Source organism: Sparus aurata, chromosome 19 (genome assembly GCF_900880675.1).
Source record: "Sparus aurata chromosome 19, fSpaAur1.1, whole genome shotgun sequence".
NCBI classification, from domain to species: Eukaryota; Metazoa; Chordata; class Actinopteri; order Spariformes; family Sparidae; genus Sparus; species Sparus aurata.
Window position 1 is genome coordinate 13,328,943 of NC_044205.1, and position 19,295 is coordinate 13,348,237.

Below are 19,295 nucleotides of genomic sequence, written 5' to 3' on the forward strand. Positions count from 1 at the left end.
CAGCCTTTAATGTTTTAGTTATGCTCATGAATGCCTAGCCATTCACACACACTCACAACCAGATGGAACAACCAATGTTGAGTTACAGTGTTTTATCCAAGGGTACTTTGATATGCATTTGGCGGGTCCAGGGTCAAGGGAGATCGAACCGACAAGCTTCTGATTAGTGGACGACCCTCTTTATCTGTGGCTCTACATCCTGAGCCACAGCCACCATTGGAGACAATAACTGAACTGCCACTTTACATGGTTACATTGTTTTCACAAAGTGTATTCATTTTCCAAATTGTCCAGAAGCGTAAAGTATAATAAACTAACACTGAAAAGCTTCGGTTGACAACAGACAAAGCATCCATGACTACACACTGTAACCAGTTCAGTCTTGTCACAGTTTGCTCCCTCATTTCAGTCAACAAGTTCAACTTTCAGTCAGTGGAGGTGTTTTGGGATTTTTTGAATGTTTCAATAATTGGCTTGCATTCCAGCTGCTCACATTTGGAGTGGAGGTGCGCAAGCCTAAAAATGATCAACAGTTATTTCATTTTCGTCACAGTTAACCAGTTATATAAAACGAAAAGAGAGCACTTCAGCATGACTTTCATTCTCCATGAGTTTTTGTCATAACCGTAACAGGTGATGCCTAACATCAGACACTAGAGGGCAGTGTTATCACGTATGGATTCTCTCAACAAAGGCAAATAAACACTCAGAAGAAGATTGAATCTTCATTGATGAACAGGTCGCAAGCCAAACGCAGTCCTCGGACAGAGTGGAGGAAGTCCCAGACCCCAGACACACACTGCTCTGCCCTGCTGGAGCTTCACAGCGTATCAGTCTGACATGTTTTGACACAGATATCCCCTGACTTGACTTCCTGTCTAGATTCCTGTTCTCCATAATTTAGTCGACATTACAGTTGTTTCATTTGATCATTAGTGTACACCTGCCCACCACAGTGCCGTATCTCATATTTTATTTTATTACATTGGACTTTAAATATATAACATTATTTTATGTCTTCTCATTTGTTTTTCTTTTGTGATTCAATGCTTTCTTTGTGTGTTGCCTTAGAAATGTGGATGTTCTTAATACACATTCAGATGTTTTCTCATTTGATTGAGTTATTTTAACATTCATCTTGTTAATACATTTTAACAGCCGCAGTAAGAGTCAGGAATAGTGTGAGTGGTGTGGTAAAATCCAAGCCGTGGTTATAATGAAAGTACAACAGATCTAGCAATGCATCCAGTAGGACAGTAACTTTTGTCTGGTGTTACTGAGTGCATGCTGTGGTTATTGCAGCAGGGGACTTTGGATTCAGTGTCTGATTGTCAGTCACAGACAGCCGGGCCCTTTATCAAATTGACTTTCAAATACTCTATATTGAGAAAGTAATTTTTCATGACTTTGCCGGTCTGGCTTCTCTAAGTGATCAAAGTGCAAAACTATTATCAGAGCAGAGGCATGCTCTCTGTGGGGACTGAACATGTCATCTCTGATTGAAAGGCGCTGCTGTCTTCAAGGCTCCCTTATCTACCTGTGGACAGTCCTCTCTCTCTCTTTCTCTTAAACACACACTCTCACACACATACACCAAGAGAGGTAATTTTATTAGACATTGTTTTACTGTCCCCCTTAAACCTTTAATTGAAATATTATCTGTTAATACTTTGTGGCACCACACTTATATGTTTTCCCCTCCACTAGGGATTATGTTTCCCTTGTTGATCTCAAGCTGAAAAAGTTGTCAGTGGACATAACACACGACTTTTGACACCGCGCGTAGCTTTTGATCGTGGAACAAGACAAGACCGTAACTTTTTTCATCAAGCCTAAGAGGGACATGTCTGGGACTGACCTGCTCTCATTGCAACAGTCAGGTATTGATTATTATTTCAAACAATCTCAGTAAGGTTTTGAAGCAACATGTCACTGCAGCAGTCATAAAAAAAAGGGGAGCATCCCTCGTTGTGAAACAAGTTGTTAATGACACTGAAGAAATTAATGTTTAGTGAAATTCTCACATATCTGTCAGTGCCATGTCTTGATAGTTGAGTGGGTGGAGATTTGAGTTCTGCAAAGTGCTGCTGCTATGGTCAAGGCTTGAGGATGATTTCATGGAACTTGTTTGGCATTGATAAGAAAACTAGACCATCAGAGCAACACTGACAAGATTTAAGATAAGAGGTGAGATGTAACCTGCAAATTGCCTCCGGCCATCTCAGGACAGATACAGTGGAGGTTGTGCAGGTTATTCTGGGAAACAAACAGACTCTACCCTGGCACTGCTACGTTACCATCGCACATCCTTCCAAGAAAAATAACTCAGCACAATAAAACACCTGTACTTGATAGTGAAGGATAAAAAGCAGAGGGTTACATTAGATTAGCATGCTATCCAGTGATGTAAGTTAAAGTAACATTAAAACCTCAATTACCAGATAAAAGAAATTGCTTGAGATCTAAGCTCACAATGAACTCACAATGAAACTCCTGGCAGGAATATGACTCTAATCAGTTCCAATTTTTGTTTTCATGTTGTGTATAACCAGGCTGTTCAATTACACTATATCTGGGCAGTGTTACTCAACTCAAGAAACTGATACACATCAATAAAAGTGAATTGCACATCATGAAATGTAGTCAGAGAAGCCAAAGGTGCTGGAAGAGGTAAACACAAAGCAAAAGTAGTTCAAAGGTTCAAAGGTTGAATTTGACAATGTACAGTGTTGTGAAAAGTGTTGGCCCCCTTCCTGATTTCTTGTTTTTCTTTTGCATGTTTGTCACACTTAAGTGTTTCAGATCATCAAACAAATATAAATACATGACATAGATAACACAAGAAAACACAAAATTGCAGTTTTTAAATGAAGGTTTTTATTATGAAGGGGAGAAAGCGTTTGCCCCCCTGTTAAAACATAACTTATCTAGGTTTATCACAGGTGAGTTCAATTTCTCTAGCCACACACAGGCCTGATTACCTTCACACCTGTTCTCAATCAAGAAATCACTTAAATAGGACCTGACTGACTGAGTGATGTAGACCAAGAGATCCTCAGAAGTTAAACATCATGCCGAGATCCAAAGACATTCCGGAACAAATGAGAAGGAAAGTGATTGGGATCTATCAGTCTGGAAAAGGTTTTAAAGCCATTTCTAAAGCTTTGTGACACCAGCAAATCACAGTGAGAGCCATTATTAAAACAGTGGTGAACCTTCCCAGGAGTGGCCGGCCTACCAAAATTACCCCAAGAGCAACGACTCATCCAACAGGTCACAAAAGACTCCAATACAACATCCAAAGAACTGTCAGCGATTATGATTTTACCATAAGAAAGAGACTGGGCAAAAATGGCCTGCATGGCAGAGTTCCAAGATGAAAACCACTGCTGAGCAAAAAGAATATAAAAGCTTGTCTCAGTTTTGCCTGAAAACATCTTGATGATCCCCAAGACTTTTTGACAAGTCAAAAGTTGTACATCTGGCGTAAAAGTAACACAGCGTTTCAGAAAAAAGAAAATCATACCAGCAGTAAAATATGGTGGTGGTAGTGTGATGGGCTGGGGCTGTTTTGCTGCTTCAGGACCTGGAAGACTTGCTTTGGTAACTGGAACCATGAATTCTGCTGTCTACCAAAAAATCCTGAAGGAGAATGTCCAGCCATCTGTTCGTGACCGCAAGCTGAAGCGAACTTGGGTTCTGCAGCAGGACAATGATCCAAAACACACCAGCAAGTCCACCTCTGAATGGCTGAAGAAAAACAAAATGAAGACTTTGGAGTGGCCTATTCAACGTCCTGACCTGAATCCTATTAAGATGCTGTGGCATGACCTTAAAAAGGTGTATCATGCTCGAAAACCCTCCAATGTGGCTGAATTACAACAATTCTACAAAGATGAGTGAGCCAAAATTCCTCCATAGCGCTGTGAAAGACTCATTGCAAGTTATCGCAACCGCTTGATTGCAGTTGTTGCTGCTAAGGGTAGCCCAACTAGTTATTAGGTTTAGGGGGCAATCAATTTTTCACACAGGGCCATGTAGGTTTTGATTCTTTTTCCCCCTTTTAATATTAAAAACCTTCATTGAAAAACTGCATTTTGTGTTAAGTTTTGTTAACTTTGACTAATATTTAAATTAGTTTGATCTGAAATGTTTAAGTGTGACAAACATGCAAAAAAGATAAGAAATCAGGAAGGGGGCCAACACTTTTTCACACATTATACAAAATGTTATAACACAGATTTCCAGCATTCCAGCAAAAAGTTATGCTCACACTTGCCTTCCAGAATCTTTCAGGTGGATCTTATGCACCTCAATGGGGATTATGTCCTGTAGGCCTAAGTGATGAATGCCTGGCCATAACCTTCACAGTGATCAGTGTCCTACGCATTAGGTTGGCATAATGGGTACAGTTTTTGATTGGTTTTATACCAACTGATTGCATAGAAAAATCTGTGGCCATTGGTGATTTTACATCTTCCACCTCTCATTTTTTCTTGTGGCATACCTCAAGGCTGAGTCATTGGCACATTAATATTCTCCATTTATATGCTACAGCTAGGTCAGATCTTTTGTAGGCAACCATAGATTCCATTTTTACGCAGACGACTCCCAAATTGATTTCTCATTTGATTCCAACGACACAGCAGAATTGGTGACCATACAATGTAAGAAACTGGCTCTCTCAAAACTTTCTTCAGCTATACGCAGACAATCAGAAGCCATTGTCGTTGCTCCAGACCCCCAATACTTTCCAAGCAAAGAAACACTCTTTAGGGCGAGCAAATCATTAAAATATCTAAACTAGGATAATATAGATAAAAACAAAATAATTCAGTGTGATCCCCACCACCAGACAAGGGCCACAATAAAAAGCAATGAAATCTGATGAGTGGAAAGCAAAAAACTAAATAAAACACACAGGAGAAAGTACAGATGGTGGCGTCAAGCCATGTAGCCCCTTAATTCAGACCAGCATGTATTACAGATGTCGTTTGATATGAAATGGAACATATTTTTTCTGTTGCCATGCACAAGTAAATTCATGGAGGCTTGTAGAAGCTCTGCATTTTTCCGGGGCAAACCAATACGTTTATCACCATCATACATGACCAGTTTGATGAATCTCACATGTTGTCTTTTGCTTGCTCAGAAAGATGTCAGATCTGGAGCGTAGTTTAGGAGAACAGACGGAAGCTGATCCCATTTTTCGTAAGATGGCACATATAAAACGTGATCTTGGGGAAAGGTCAGTTTTCCTCTTCTGAATAAATAAAATTTCCAAGTAACCTTGCAACGGATAAGAAATTATCAGTCAGTAGATGACTTAGATTAAGACTTTCAAAGTTGAACCTTTTTCTTTGAACTGAGCTGGGCTGCATATATTCAGTGAAATCTTCACAGAGAACAGTCACCTCTATGTTCAGAGAGATATGTTAATGTGAGAGATAAGATTCTAACTACCCTCTTACCCTCCCCCTTCCCTCTCTAAGAAACAGAAGAACTTTAAGGGGAGTGGTTTCCACTGTTGTCAGCCTGCACTATTTATTCAGACACCTCTGCTTGTTCCTCACTACTTGGTCTGCATACATGGCCATGGACTTTTCCAAGAATGCAGAGGAGAGGCCGGAGCCCTCTAAGGCAGATGTAAAAGGTAGGATGAGTTTGAACTTTATTGAATGAACAAGAAAATGCACTGACTTGATGACATAGCTGTGTGTTTTATGGTTTTTCTGTGTTTCTTCTCACATAGGGAATATTCCTAGCTGGCTACAAGGCACACTGCTGCGTAATGGCCCTGGCATCTTTTCAGTCGGGGACACCAGCTACGACCACTGGTTCGATGGGATGGCCATCATGCACAGCTTCAACTTTAAAGACGGTTGGTTTTGTATTTCTAACCTCTAACTTTTCTCACAAAAATAAGGAAACTGACTGTTCAACACTGGGTCTGTAACAGTGTCAGTGAACACAGCATGCTGAAAAGGCAAACTTATACAAAGAAAAATCATATGTCAAGAAATGTAAAGAGTTTTGTTTGTCTTTACAGGTGAAGTGACCCACAGGAGCAGATTTCTTAGAAGTGACACCTATATGGCTAACATGGCTGCCAACAGGATAGTGGTGTCGGAGATGGGGACAATGGCATACCCAGACCCAAGCAAGAACTTCATTTTCAAGTATGCATGCTCTTCACTTAATCAGACCAGCTCTTTTATATTATATATTAATATATGTTGTTTAAGATTGTTTTTTTCCTCTTATTTAATTACTGTAGTAGTGTCAGTTTATTTATGTGCAAGCTTAGAGTTGCAATACTTGAATGACAGCTCTTTCCAAGAACAAAATGTTACAGTCAATCAACATTACAACAAGTTCTTCTAGGTGTTCCGGTATTAGCATAATTAGTCTTTTGTGATGGAGACACCCCTGCTGTTTACCTTCCTGGCTGCCGTGGCTTTACAAATGACCCACACATTTCTAAGGGACTCCGACTGTGAGCAAGTCGAGCTGTTTGCTTACTCCTGAAACTGTTTTCTTCTCAGGGCCATAACCTTTCTCAACCACACGGTGCCTGACTTCACCGACAACGGGGCGAGCAATTTCATGAAATACGGGAACGACTATTTTGCCACCTCTGAAACCAACTACATCCGCAAAATTGATCCTGTGACCCTGGAAACTCAGGACAAGGTAACGTCATCTGTCACTCTTGAACTGATCTCCCTATTGACACACGATCCAAATGAAAAATTTTCATTTAAGAACTCACAAGTTGCTGAATTGTTTCACACAGGTGGACTACTTGAAGTATCTGCCGGTAAACCTGGCTTCATCCCATCCACACTATGACAAAGAGGGCAATGCCTACAACATGGGAACTTCAATAGCAGAGAAGGGCAAGACGAAATACATGCTGTTCAAAGTCCCTGCTGTTGCAGAGAAAGGTATAAACCCCATGACATGCTCTACTTTGTCCCATGAGAGCTCTCTTGTCCAATCAGCTGTACCTTGTAGAATACACAGCACAGGAGAACCAGAGGGCGGGTCATGTGCCTGGGTCGATTGGTTCATTCTGTGAAAATGAATAGAAATATTTAAATGCATCTTCATAACCGTATACTTTCAGACACCGACACATGTTGCATTACCTTTTAGGTTTTAAATAGTCAAAGTTTTTTTTATAGAGGAACAGAATGCCCTGTAAATATGATTAACCGAACCTTTTAATGCATTTTTAAAACTATTAAAAATATTGATGAAATGCTTTGGCAAAATAAGTGTTTTTTTCTTTAACTGATGTCTTCTGTTGTTGTTTTCTTTAAACCTTCAGACGAAGGCAAGAATGTGCCTGTGCTGAAGAATGCAGAGGTGGTCTGCTCCGTCCCCTGCCGCTCGCTGCTCACGCCCAGCTACTACCACAGCTTCGGCATGACTGACAACTACTTCATCTTCATCGAGCAGCCGTTGAAACTGGACATCCTCAAGATGGCCACTGCGTACATGAGGGGTGTCAACTGGGCGAGCTGCATGAAATACTGCCCTGATGAAGATGTGAGGGGTCACTGCTGTCTGTGTCTGTTTCTGAGTCTACTAATGTGATGGACTGTAGATTTTAAATTCTGCTCCTAGTGTATCACTGTGCTGTCATCTAAATGTTTTGTTTCTTCGACAGACTCTGATCCACCTGATTGACAGAAGGACGGGCAAAGAGGTCGAGACAAAGTACTACACTGGATCAATGGTCGTCTACCATCACGTGAATGCCTTTGAGGAAGACGGTCATGTGGTCTTCGATGTCATCGCCTACAAAGATAAAGGCGTTTATGATATGTTCTTCCTGAGCAAACTGAATAAAAACACACAAGACGATGCCTACTCTAAACCAGGCTACAAAAGATTTGTGCTTCCCATCCAATCAGACAAGGTAGGTTTTTTTTTTATTTAATTTATTCATCTTGAAATTCAAGAAGATTTTCCCCTTTAATGCTTAATATTTCATTTTTTGTCTGTAGGGCATTGCTGTTGGAGAGGACCTGGTGAAACTCAAATACACAACAGCCAGTGCTGTGAAGGAGAAAGAAGGCAAACTGCGGTGCCAGGCCGAGGTGCTCTGTGAAGGTAAAACCAATGCCACTCAAACAGGAAGACATATCTACTGAAGTTAGCATGCTAACCAGCTAACCACAGGCCTGAAAACCTCCTTCTCCCACCGGTCCAAAGCTCTTGTGTAAGTGGTGTAAATTTCAACACTCCCTTGGAAGTCCAGCTAGCTGCCTGGCTAACTCAGCTAACAAGCAACTACATTCAGAGATGTATAAACTGATATTCACACTCAAAACAAAGAGGACACAGCATATCATGGTTAAATGCTAAATGCTGCCAACTGTAGGTGCCGTTAACTAGTTAGCTCAGTTAGCCGTACAGCTACCAGTCTGGACTGGGAGTTCAGAGTGCTGGAGAAGTGCAGGTCTTTACACTGCTAATACAGAATATTTGGACAGGGACAGGTTGTGGCTAGCTGGTTAGCATGCTAACATGATGTGCAATACAATACATGGATATCATTCTGTCAATAATTTTATTGTCAACCAACATTGCACCTTTAAGAGTATTTGATTTGTTTGTGCACATAAAAAATACTGTCTTTTTTTTAAATTTCCATCAGGTTTCGAATTACCCAGAATAAATTATGACTTCAACGGCAAGAAGCACCGGTTTGTCTACGGGTGCGGTGTGGAGGACTCTGCATTGTCACAAATGGTAACATTACCTATTGTTTTAAATTGGTGGGAACATCCCTCTTGTGATTTCTGACAGTCTCATTATGGTTGTTAGCCAAGGGAAAACCGAAACGTGCAGGCTGTTGAAGAGCAGATAGTTCAGATGCAGGGCTATTGGGAAACAGATGTTCCTGGTTGCATTGTTTTTTTTTTACAGAGGTCGAAAGCAAATTGCAGAACTGAGAATTACCAGTTGGCAAAACAGAAGGACACTTTGTTAATGTCGGAATTACTAATTGCACCAACAATCCATTTATGGCTCTGGCTCTAATACCCACACATCCTTTCCATGGGGTGCACTTATACATTTAGGGAGCTGAAACAATTCAAAGAAGCGATAAGTTAAGTGAGACTTAAGAGCAACAAAGCTCTTTTACTTTGAAAGAGAGCTTCCTCTGCATCTCATGACATCCGGTCCAGATGTTAAGTGTCCGCAAAAAGGAAGGAAAAAGGAAACATCTTGGTTTAAACAATTATATTTTGTTTTTCATTCCCGCTTAACGCAGAATCCTGACAACATAAGAGAGCTTTGAAATGTTTAATGGTGTTTGGATGTTGGCTTTACGCAGTTTTATACCCAGGTGAGTAAAAGGCAGGATGACTAAAAGGAAAAGGTAAATATCATGCTGAGGAAAGTTCCTGCTAGGATTTCCTTCAGGAAGATGAGACCTTGCACATTTACGTCAGACCTGACCTAGAGCACGTTTATTGTTGTTTCCTCAACGACAAATTAAATGTAATCAATCCTACTTGAGGGGACACCTTGACTTTACTCCCAACAAACATTTGAACTAAAATATTGTGACATTGGTGACATAATGTCAGCCACTACTTATTATACTTCTCCTTTCGACAGCAACAATGAGGAACATGAATATGACTGAAATGTGATCAAATGTGCTGAAAAAGTAAAACAGCAGTCATTTGATGATTAAATTTAGCAAAGTGTGGAGTCTGCTTGTTATCCCTGTGCCTGTGTGTGTGTGTCTTTTCAAAGATGTGCAGCTTATATTGATTGACAACTTTAAGTGGTACTGGGAAGCACTGGGATCTTGCTGATTAAGAATTCCTTGATAAAATGATCTGTGAAGCTGACCCAATGTAATACTAGGAAAAGAGTTGGCAGCAGTTCCTGATTCTACACAGCTGACTGGCAAGACTGTTTTACAACTTTATAACTTTATTCCAAGTCTATGGCTGGCAGATCACTGAATTTACTGCACAGGCAATTGACGTCTACAGGATAAGATCTTTAAGGTGCTGTTGATGTAAACGAAAAATAAGACCAGTGGGAGAAAATGATTTGGTCTTGAATGAAATCCAGAATCCATATTAGTTTTTACTTTGGTCAGCAGCTCAATAATCTTTACATGCCTTACTGTTCAAAAGACTAATTTGTCTGAACATTACTGTCTCTTTAAGGCCCCCTTTCTGAAAAGGTCAGCCTGTTTTGATTGGTCAGCTCTCACAAGCCTGAGCAGGCAGCACCTACCATCTGTTGCATCAGCTCTGTTGGTGTTTTTGCAACCGAGGCTGTGCTTGGGCATGGCAGAGGGCGGCGACTCTTTAGTTGGGACATAAGAACCTTACAGAAGTCTTGGCGCGGCATTTAAAAGTACAGCTTCTGAATGAGGCTGTGTGCGTTTCTCCATGGACTGAGTGTGATGATACCTATAAAGTGTTTATATAGCACCTGCTATATAAGCAAAAAGACATGGAAAACTCACTTTCTACAAGATGGGACCCTTAATGCTTTGTTATGACCTGTTTGTACGATCTAAGTTTAAACATTTCTATCTTTTTGGTTACTGTAGGTTGCAAAGTTGGACACAGAAACCAAGGAAAGGGTTTACTGGAGTGAGGACAACTGCTGGCCATCAGAGCCTGTGTTCATCCCCAAACCAAATGGAGAGTCAGAGGACGATGGTGAGAATACTGTGTGATGTGCATAGTGCATGTACGATGCTATATATCAGCTAGGGTACAAACTCACAGGAATACCTGGCTTAAAAGATAAGACCCCTTTGATTGAATACATCTTTAATGATAAGACAGTATGTTACGTTTTTAGGGAGAAGTTGACCTGACAACCTGCAGTGATGTGATGTGACTTTACTTTGCACTCTAACAATAACCTTGTCCCTTTTCTATTTGCAGGCGTGGTGCTCGCGACAGTTGTCAACCCAGGTCAGCCTGGTTTCATCGTGGTTCTTGATGGCCGAACATTTAAAGAAGTAGGACGAGCATACATTAACGCTGAGCTGCAAAATGGCGTGCATGGATTTTTTATCCCACAAGGAAATTAGCCAGTCGCATGTACGTAACAATCTCCCAAAAAACTGTACTGTCTGGCACGTGGTGCTGTTTCAACAGTTTTAGACAAAAGCACGATGAGGGCGTGCGTGGATTCACGCATGTCTCCTTGTCTCTTTCATAGTGATCGTATTGTAACAAATTTTTCTTGGGATGTTTATTAAGACGCATTGCAGATTTATTGATTTCATATGTATCAAAATGTTGCTTAAGCTTGTATATATATATATATCACTGTTATCTAGTCTCCATTATTCTATTGTACTGCTTTGGACATTATTGTAGCTGTGCACCTCCTTTTCATTAAAAAAACAAAAAAAGAAAGAAAAGAAATTCAAGCTGAAGATGTATACCAGTTCTAGAGTTAGCCAGGGTGACACAAAAGGAGTTTAGATAAGCAATCATGGTTATTTTCTGTAAGCGTGTCTTTCAGTACATTTTATCATCTGTTGGTTAAGCACGTGAACACTTGTGTCCTCTTATCACTCTTAGCCTGTATATATAAGTAAGTTCACTCTTACGCAAAGTCCATTTGATCCGCTCCTGCTTTATCTTCGGCACATTACAGCTTTGTGAGCTTTGTGATGAAGGACTATACAATTACACACATGAACTATATACTATCAATTACATCAAATAGGCCAATACTCCACAGTATCTATTTTAATCAGGAAAGGCTTAAAAAAAAATCAGATTTATAGAATGATTAGAATAATGTATTCGTCATTTGCTCACTACAGATGTGAATATATCAGTGGTGACCTGGTGCAGTCAGAACAACTTGGAGGTCATTGCTAAAACACAGTACAGGAGATTAGGTATATTTTATGTATTTCTTTGATCATACTTCACTGTCAGTTTTGAATTCTTTACTTGTTTTTTCATTTTCTATCCCAAATGTTTAACTCGCTCTCCCACATGGCAAAATTGCTCTGGCCCACTGACAAGCCACACAACCTACTTACATTTGGCAGTGAGCAATGGATTCACAGTCCACAGGTGGTCTAGATCTGGTAGCCAGAACATGGGACACATATAGCCCATGACATTGGCATATCTCAGCTGTATGACCATAGCTGTCCCTAACTTGTCCGTTCCATGTTGGAGGCGATACTTTAGAGGACAGATTATTTAGAGGTAAATGAAGAAATTGAGAGTGGCAGGGTTCTTTAAAGGACAACTCCACTAAAACTGAACCCACGTCATATAGATGGGTAGAGTGCAGGTGGGTTATATGGCTTGTGACCCTGCCAGAGCAATTTTGCATCGTGGGATGTTAACTGTCCTGCACCAAAACAGTAGGTCAAATTCCATGTGGCAATAAACCTGATTCTGATTCATATAAAGCGCCCTCGAAGTTTCCCTTCCAGTGTCTAAAGCATGATGTAAGGCCAGATAGGCTGCCCTACATGCTAGGAAATGAGTTATCCTCATTGTACCTTTAAATGGGTAAGCTTGTTTTGTACTAGTTATACTTTAAAATATGAGCCATGATTGTAGAGCTCCAATCCTATCACATGGGTCAACATTCACAGTATATATCCCACCAGAGAGTACACAGCAGGAATTACCTAACAGTATCTATTAACTAACAGTAAATAGATTTTAACATTTAGTGGAACATTTCCACTAGAGGGAGACAATGATCTTACTAAGCCCTCTCCTCTGTCCACAGAACACCATGCATGTCCTGACTCGATTTCATTTTTCACAGGTGAGGTTTAATTGCGCATCAACACTTACAAAGGTTACAAAAACTTAATATGGGGACATTGTATAGTAAAGTCATTGACAACAGGGTGACATGACTCATGAAGAAGCTGCGGGAAGTAACTACGCAGAAGATACAACGTGATCGTGGGAGCTCTAGGTGCCTGCAGTGCAACAGCACCGGTCATTAAATCACACTGATACCTGATTCAATGTATGGGCTCCTCTGGACCTCTAAATACAATGTAGAAAAGCCCATGACACCTTTACTTTCAGTGCGCCATTGTGCCAGTGTTATATGAATCCTAGGTTGTCCCAGTTTTAGAGAACATTTCCATACATTTGACTGGTACGACAGGAACAGGCAGTGTATTATAGCAACCATCATAGTAGAGGGGTGGTTTAAAAATGAAAGGTTGACTGACGAGAGAAATGGGAAATGCAAAAGTCATGAGCAGTCTGTACAATCCTAGCAACAGTCATTCTCACGGACACCACAAAACACAGAGAGATATAAACATACCTCTAATATGAAAAGATATCATAAATACGTAATAAATAACACACTAATGTACTTGAGCGCAATCAGTCCTGAAACTTTCCTCATTTCCAGCAGGAAATCAATTATTTATCTCAATATCCGCTGTAAACCGATTCACATTTGAACCATATCCTCATACATGCGCACACACATACACACACACACTCCAGCGTCCGTCTCTCCATCACACTCTAATAAGGCTCAAGACTTTCACATATTGCCAGCTGCAGACGAGTGTAATGTTTAAAGGTGAAATATGTAAAAAAAAAAAAAAAATCGACACCTTCAACTCAAACAGGGGCAGCATATCAGCAGAGTAACTTGTTAGCTTGTTAGCTCAGTTAGCCGTGCAGCTAGCTGGCCCATGAGAGTAGTGTGGGTGTTTACACAGCTTGCACAGGAGATTTGGGCCAAATAGGTTGTCAGACATGTGGCTAGTTGGTTAGCATACTAATCTTCATAGATATCTCTTCTACACACCAGATAGAGATCATTCTATTGAATGAAATTCATTTTTGAATGTTTTGAACTAAACGTTTTACATATTGCACCTTTAAATATGATATACGATAATATAACCAAACAGATATAGTTCCTGAAAAACTGCAAGATCAACCTCATAATGAAGGTTTACATTATTATTTTAGTTTAATGACTTGCTACATACAAACTTACAAAATGCTCACGTTGTATATCAAGCAGTACCAAGCAAATCTACCATATGTCACCTGACAGTATAAACAAAACATACAACGCGACCCTCCCCCCAGATTTTCAGCATCACGATAAAAACACTCGAGTGCGGTTTTGAGATAATGTCCAGCAAGCTCACACAAAATCCAATAGATGGATAGAGCAAGATCCAAAGGGGATACTGAGAAAAAGGGAGCACTGATTGATGTAAGAGGAGCAGAGGAAGAGTAGGTATCCAATCACTGTCCACAGTTCCCTGGAAGAGTTTCAGCCACATCAGTGGAGATTGATTCAAGGCGAAGGTGGTGGTGGGGGGAGACAAAATTTTAATTCAGTGGATACACTTAAGCTTGCCCCAAAAACCCTGAGCGGCCTCTTTTCCCTCCTCTCCTTTCCTCTCAAGGACCACTGTCAGTCATACAAGGCTGGTTGTGGTTGTTGACGTCACGCTGCGTTCATCGTGCATCACATCCAATCCCGCTTCAGCAGCCATGACGGAAAGGCAGCGAGAAAAGGAGGCTTTTTAAGGAAATTGGAACAACCCCAAGTGCAGAAGGGAAACTGCCCTGCGGTTGCCATAGGGATGACTTCCTGATGGCTGGATGGTGGCAGGAGTGGATTTTGCTGTGTCTGTTCACAGTGATTAGATTTAACCGGCCAGTCAGAGAGGCCTAGCATTCAGGGATCAGGTGGATGAGAAGAAGGGGCTGTTTGAGTTCCCAAATGTCAGCAGCCCGTTGCTGCTTAGCTGCCCTCAGCTTGAGTCTCCTTTTCTTCAGCTGGGGAGTCCTGGCTCTTCTCAGCGTCTTCAGTCTCATCACCTGGCATAAAAGAGAGAGGCAAACAGTCAGATTAATGCACAAGTTACTGAGTACCAAGTCAGCAATGCAAAAGTGGACGGTTGATTCAGTGAGTAGGTCACCAGGAAGACAGCAGGGACAGAAGTCACCAAGGTAGAAGAAGAAGAATCATAAGCTAAAGGTTTCAAGACATGTTTTTTAGAGAAATAAAAATATCAGTTTATAAAAAATGAGTCTCCTTTTAGTGCACGTACATGACTCTGAAGTGACAGCGAAGTGAAGTGATATTAAGGAAAACACATTTTTGAGTGAAGTTTCATTTTCAGTCATTTCAGTCGTTTTAAAGTAACTACATGCAGAATTGAAAACTTTCTGAGTTTGGCATCCCCTGTTGGTAGTATTACAAAAGACACTGCACTTTCCACTGTCCGTCCACACTCCATAGTCCACATAGATGTAGACGCCAGACAATATTTTGCTGTTTGCCGTGGACACTGTGAAAATATGTGCTGCTATTACCTTGAGGGCCCTCACCTGACTTGTTGATGTTGAGCTGCGCCAGGCTCTGTGACAGGTCAGCTGGCCCCTGCCCTCCAGCGGCTGCTTGGATGTCATGGATGGCGTTCCTGCGGCCGGACCGTCGAGAGGCGATGAAGTCCTCATAGGTCGCCTCCACATCCGTCATCGCTAACACACCTCACCATAGCAGGGCCTGGCACACACAGCGGCGCACACTTTCCACAAGTGCACACAGACACACATGGACACAAATGAACACATTCGCCACATTTTCTTTTAAGGAAAATAACAGAAACGCTGAGAATTTGTGCGACTTGTCCAAGGCAGCTTCAGACACATGGATGCATCCGCGGTTTGTGTTGACGTGAAGAAAGTGACACATGCACTCATTCAATACATCCCTCCCTCCTCTTATCTTATGACCTAATCCCTGATTAATCTATTTTAATCTCAGTCTAGGGTACAGGCGACACCAGTGACACGGAGGAAATAAAATTCTGCAGGAGGACTACTGGGCAACGGAATGAAAGCACAAATGAGGGTGTTCTTGAACTGATGCAATACAGCAGCCAAAAAACACACACTCAAAGGGGTAATTATGGCAAAAGGGAGGACAGTGCTGTATTCAAATGTCATCCCACTTGGAGCAAGCATGGAGCATGATCAGAGCTGTGTTGCTGCAGAGATTTAGGTTAAACCCCTCTGTTGACATTTAACGCCCTGTATCAATCTGCCCTTCAGCACTGAACAGGTTCTGGCTTCCCTGCCCCATTTTCACTAATTAAAATCCATCAGTCAAAGATTTTTTTTTTCTCAAGCTTTATCCATTTTAAATATGTGCACCTGTATCATGTAGAAGAATACAAAGAAAACAAGCCTCCCCGAAACTCCAAAGTTTAAACTTGGGGGATTTTACAGGGAATTTTGTAAAAAAAGATACATTTTTTAAAAAATGACCTCAGCTCCCACATGCATCTGTGGTTATTTCCAGAGCCGTGTAAACTGTGATTGACCGTGGCTATTTTTGGACTCTTTTTGGCTCTGTCATTATCTGAGCACGCTCCCACTCAGCTGTCATTCTCAAAATGGTGTCAAGACGGGCAAGACCCAACAGATGTTGTCCATGCACGATTGTCAGACTCAACATGGGGGAACAGAAACACAAGATGACTGTTCTGGAATATGAAAACGTGGAATGAGTATTATCACCTCAGAGTCAAACAGTGACACTGAGTCATCGTCAATAATGTGTTGCTGGGATGGAAAATATTAGGAAGATCTGCATAATAAGTGCCCTTACAAGCACTCAAATTAGTGTGTCAACAGACATATGAGGCACAAAATCTTTTATATTTAACATTTGCAACTGAAAGTGACAGAAAATTCTGGACATGCGTTTCCTGTGCTCATGTTCTATGACATATTCATTCAACTGTTTACATAATTTAATCACACTGTTGCACCCATGATGTGGAACATCAGCAGTGCGTGTGTGCATGTTTGTGTCAGTGTGTGTGTTTGCATGTGTGAGTACATGTCCTGCTCTTGTAGAGGCATGCTCGAGCTGTCCTTGTGGCTTTGCTCCCATGTGGGAATCAGAGCTCAGCTGGCCTAAACAACAAAACATCTAGCACACAGACTGCAAAGCAAACAAATGATCACATCGCTGAATAATACATCAGGCCAGGGAGCTCTGCCCTCTCTGTCAATAATATAAAAAAAAAGTGAAAAGAAAAAAAAAACAAACTAGGCCGCTCCTGCTCTGCAACCATACGATTTGTTGTGTTGCCAAACAGAAAATTAGCGGTGAGTGTGGCAGTGGTGAGAGGAGTGCAGGAATGGAGTCCAGTGAACTTATGCCAGTGTTATTCTAGGTGGCCTGGGCGTAACTGGGAAGGATGCCCAACACCCTCTCTGTTTCCCTCTAATGCACACACACACATACACACACACACACACACACACACACACACACACACACACACAAAAAAAACTCCTTCATATCCATTTAGAAAGAGTACAAAAAATATATTTAAATATAATATTAACAGTACTTCAGAACAATTTATATGTGAGTGTTGTGATTTGTGTCATTTCCACAGCATCCTATTACATCTATGGGCTATAGGATTATAACAGGATTAGGTAAGCAATTTATCAGATGCCCTTGCCTTGTGCCTGTATGAGCTGTCATTAGTCCATTGAAAACCTTTATGAAAGAATAGTCTTAATAATTGATGTCCTCTTGCATTTATCAGCTATTAAGGGCAGTATATAGTCGTGCTCAGTGGAGTCCTCTGATAATTTTCTTTTGTTGACACAGTAAAGACCCAGTCTCTTCTTTAAGACATGGCATTAATGGTGCAGGAGGATCAACGTGTTCACACTGATTGCAATAACAAATCAACAGCCATACTGCATGCCTCTCTCTCTCTCTCTCTTGACAGACCCCCACAGAGCTCAGTCAGTGCCAGTAAACGCAGCCTGCACTGGAAATCATTATCGTTGCACAGAAATTATGCTACCAGAAGTCCTACAGTTATTATCATAATCAACGGGGTACCTGTTTGGGTTAAAGAGCTTCCGTATATTCGCAGGGGTCAATCACATCAGCTTGAATGGCACTTCGGTATTCCTCGTTGCACTCACGAAAGAGGATTTACCCAAGTCAAGCTAACGCCAGAATAGGCTACTACAGCTTCCGCGTACACATTTCAAAATAAAGCCCTTATTTGTGAAGTAATACAGTGTGACGCTAAGCATTTGGAATTAACTATGTACTTATTCAGTTGTTGATTTATTTATTCTGATAATATAAAAAATATATATTGTAGTGCCAACTATTAGTTGTAGTGCCACAATTTGCATATAAGAAAGATAACAGGCTTTTCTGATTTTATTGTAGTAAAGCTACCAATCACGTGTTTGGAGAAAAAGTTACTGTTAAATAAGAAGTTTAAAACGAGCTTCCTCATTCAGATAAACCCAGAAGGAATACTACCCTAACAATTTTCAATGAAAGCTAAAAGGTCAGATGAACAGACAGGGCAGTTGTTGTATATGTCTACACTGTTTGTTTTTGTGTGTGTGTGTGTGTGTGTGTGTGTGTGTGTGTGTGTGTGTGTGTGTGTGTGAGAGAGAGAGAGAGAGAGGGAGAGAGAGAGAGAGAGAGAGAGAGAGAGAGAGAGAGATCACAGTCAGTGTGAGAACAGTGATCTTGTTGTGATGAAGGCAAAGAGGCTATCCATTCCCACATTCACTGTGGTCTCGTAGCATCTGGCTCTGAATTAGTCCATTCAGAAGACACATTTGCTCAATATGCCAAACTGGGAACTTCCTCTGGGCTAGTGTTTGGGCAAACAAAGGCAACAAGGGGGCACACTCCAGTTGAATTTTTGTCAAAGCGTACATAGAAAGTAACAGGTTAAAGTAAAGTAAGTAATAGGCTTAATCCGATTGGCTTCACCTTGTATTGCGGGCGGAAGGTATACATACTGACTTTGCTAAGCTGAATAATACCATCATAAGTAGGGTATAATGTGTTTGTTTTCTGTTTCATATGTAAAAAATCACAACACATTACTCGTTTTTATCTGGATATGATAGGCTGTTACTTATTTTTCAATTTATTTCACTATTTGTTGGACCCTTGAATCACCTGAATTGACTAGATTTCCATAAAATGATGTAAGAGTACTTATTAATGTGAAAGTGGCAAAAGTGATGTCCTAATTGGTCATATTTGGAGAAAACAGGAGTTGCCTCCCATGCCCCACCACTGTCCAAAGTACACACTGCACTGACACGATCCGCTAAGTAACAACCAATGAAATGTTAGGATGTTAGCACATGAAGCGGCATCAGACAATCACGTTGCTATTGGTTGCCAAAGATCAGTAATGTCAAGATAAATCGTTTTAAATCCCAGCCTACGAA

The 19,295-nt window shown here is 40.9% G+C and overlaps 2 protein-coding genes across 2 annotated transcripts; one reads left to right on the plus strand and one right to left on the minus strand.

The window, feature by feature from the left end:
• The first annotated feature begins 5,549 nt into the window (after nucleotides 1-5,549).
• Nucleotides 5,550-12,436, plus strand: bco1 (beta-carotene oxygenase 1). Its single transcript, XM_030397479.1, has 11 exons — nucleotides 5,550-5,653; nucleotides 5,753-5,881; nucleotides 6,050-6,179; nucleotides 6,546-6,693; nucleotides 6,797-6,947; nucleotides 7,334-7,554; nucleotides 7,676-7,927; nucleotides 8,016-8,121; nucleotides 8,669-8,763; nucleotides 10,598-10,709; nucleotides 10,941-12,436. The coding sequence occupies exons 1-11, from the start codon at nucleotides 5,590-5,592 to the stop codon at nucleotides 11,087-11,089; spliced, it is 1,557 nt and encodes a 518-aa protein (XP_030253339.1). The 5' UTR covers nucleotides 5,550-5,589; the 3' UTR covers nucleotides 11,090-12,436.
• On the minus strand, nucleotides 11,550-18,052 carry pkia (cAMP-dependent protein kinase inhibitor alpha). The gene is made up of 3 exons (XM_030397482.1): nucleotides 17,923-18,052; nucleotides 15,375-15,574; nucleotides 11,550-14,861 (listed from the first exon to the last, which is right to left on the minus strand). The coding sequence occupies exons 2-3, from the start codon at nucleotides 15,523-15,525 to the stop codon at nucleotides 14,785-14,787; spliced, it is 228 nt and encodes a 75-aa protein (XP_030253342.1). The 5' UTR covers nucleotides 15,526-15,574; nucleotides 17,923-18,052; the 3' UTR covers nucleotides 11,550-14,784.
• Nucleotides 18,053-19,295: the final 1,243 nt, after the last annotated feature.

What these genes read in the sequence shown, in the direction of transcription:
- bco1 (XM_030397479.1), top strand. Translation starts at nt 5,590, where the DNA reads ATGGCCATGGACTTTTCCAAGAATGCAGAGGAGAGGCCGGAGCCCTCT. An exon ending in CTCTAAGGCAGATGTAAAAG is followed by an intron (nt 5,654 to 5,752) that starts GTAGGATGAGTT and finishes CTTCTCACATAG; the next exon opens with GGAATATTCCTAGCTGGCTA. An exon ending in AGCAAGAACTTCATTTTCAA is followed by an intron (nt 6,180 to 6,545) that starts GTATGCATGCTC and finishes TTTTCTTCTCAG; the next exon opens with GGCCATAACCTTTCTCAACC.
- pkia (XM_030397482.1), bottom strand. Translation starts at nt 15,525, where the DNA reads ATGACGGATGTGGAGGCGACCTATGAGGACTTCATCGCCTCTCGACGG. An exon ending in GCTCAACATCAACAAGTCAG is followed by an intron (nt 14,862 to 15,374) that starts GTGAGGGCCCTC and finishes CTTTTATGCCAG; the next exon opens with GTGATGAGACTGAAGACGCT.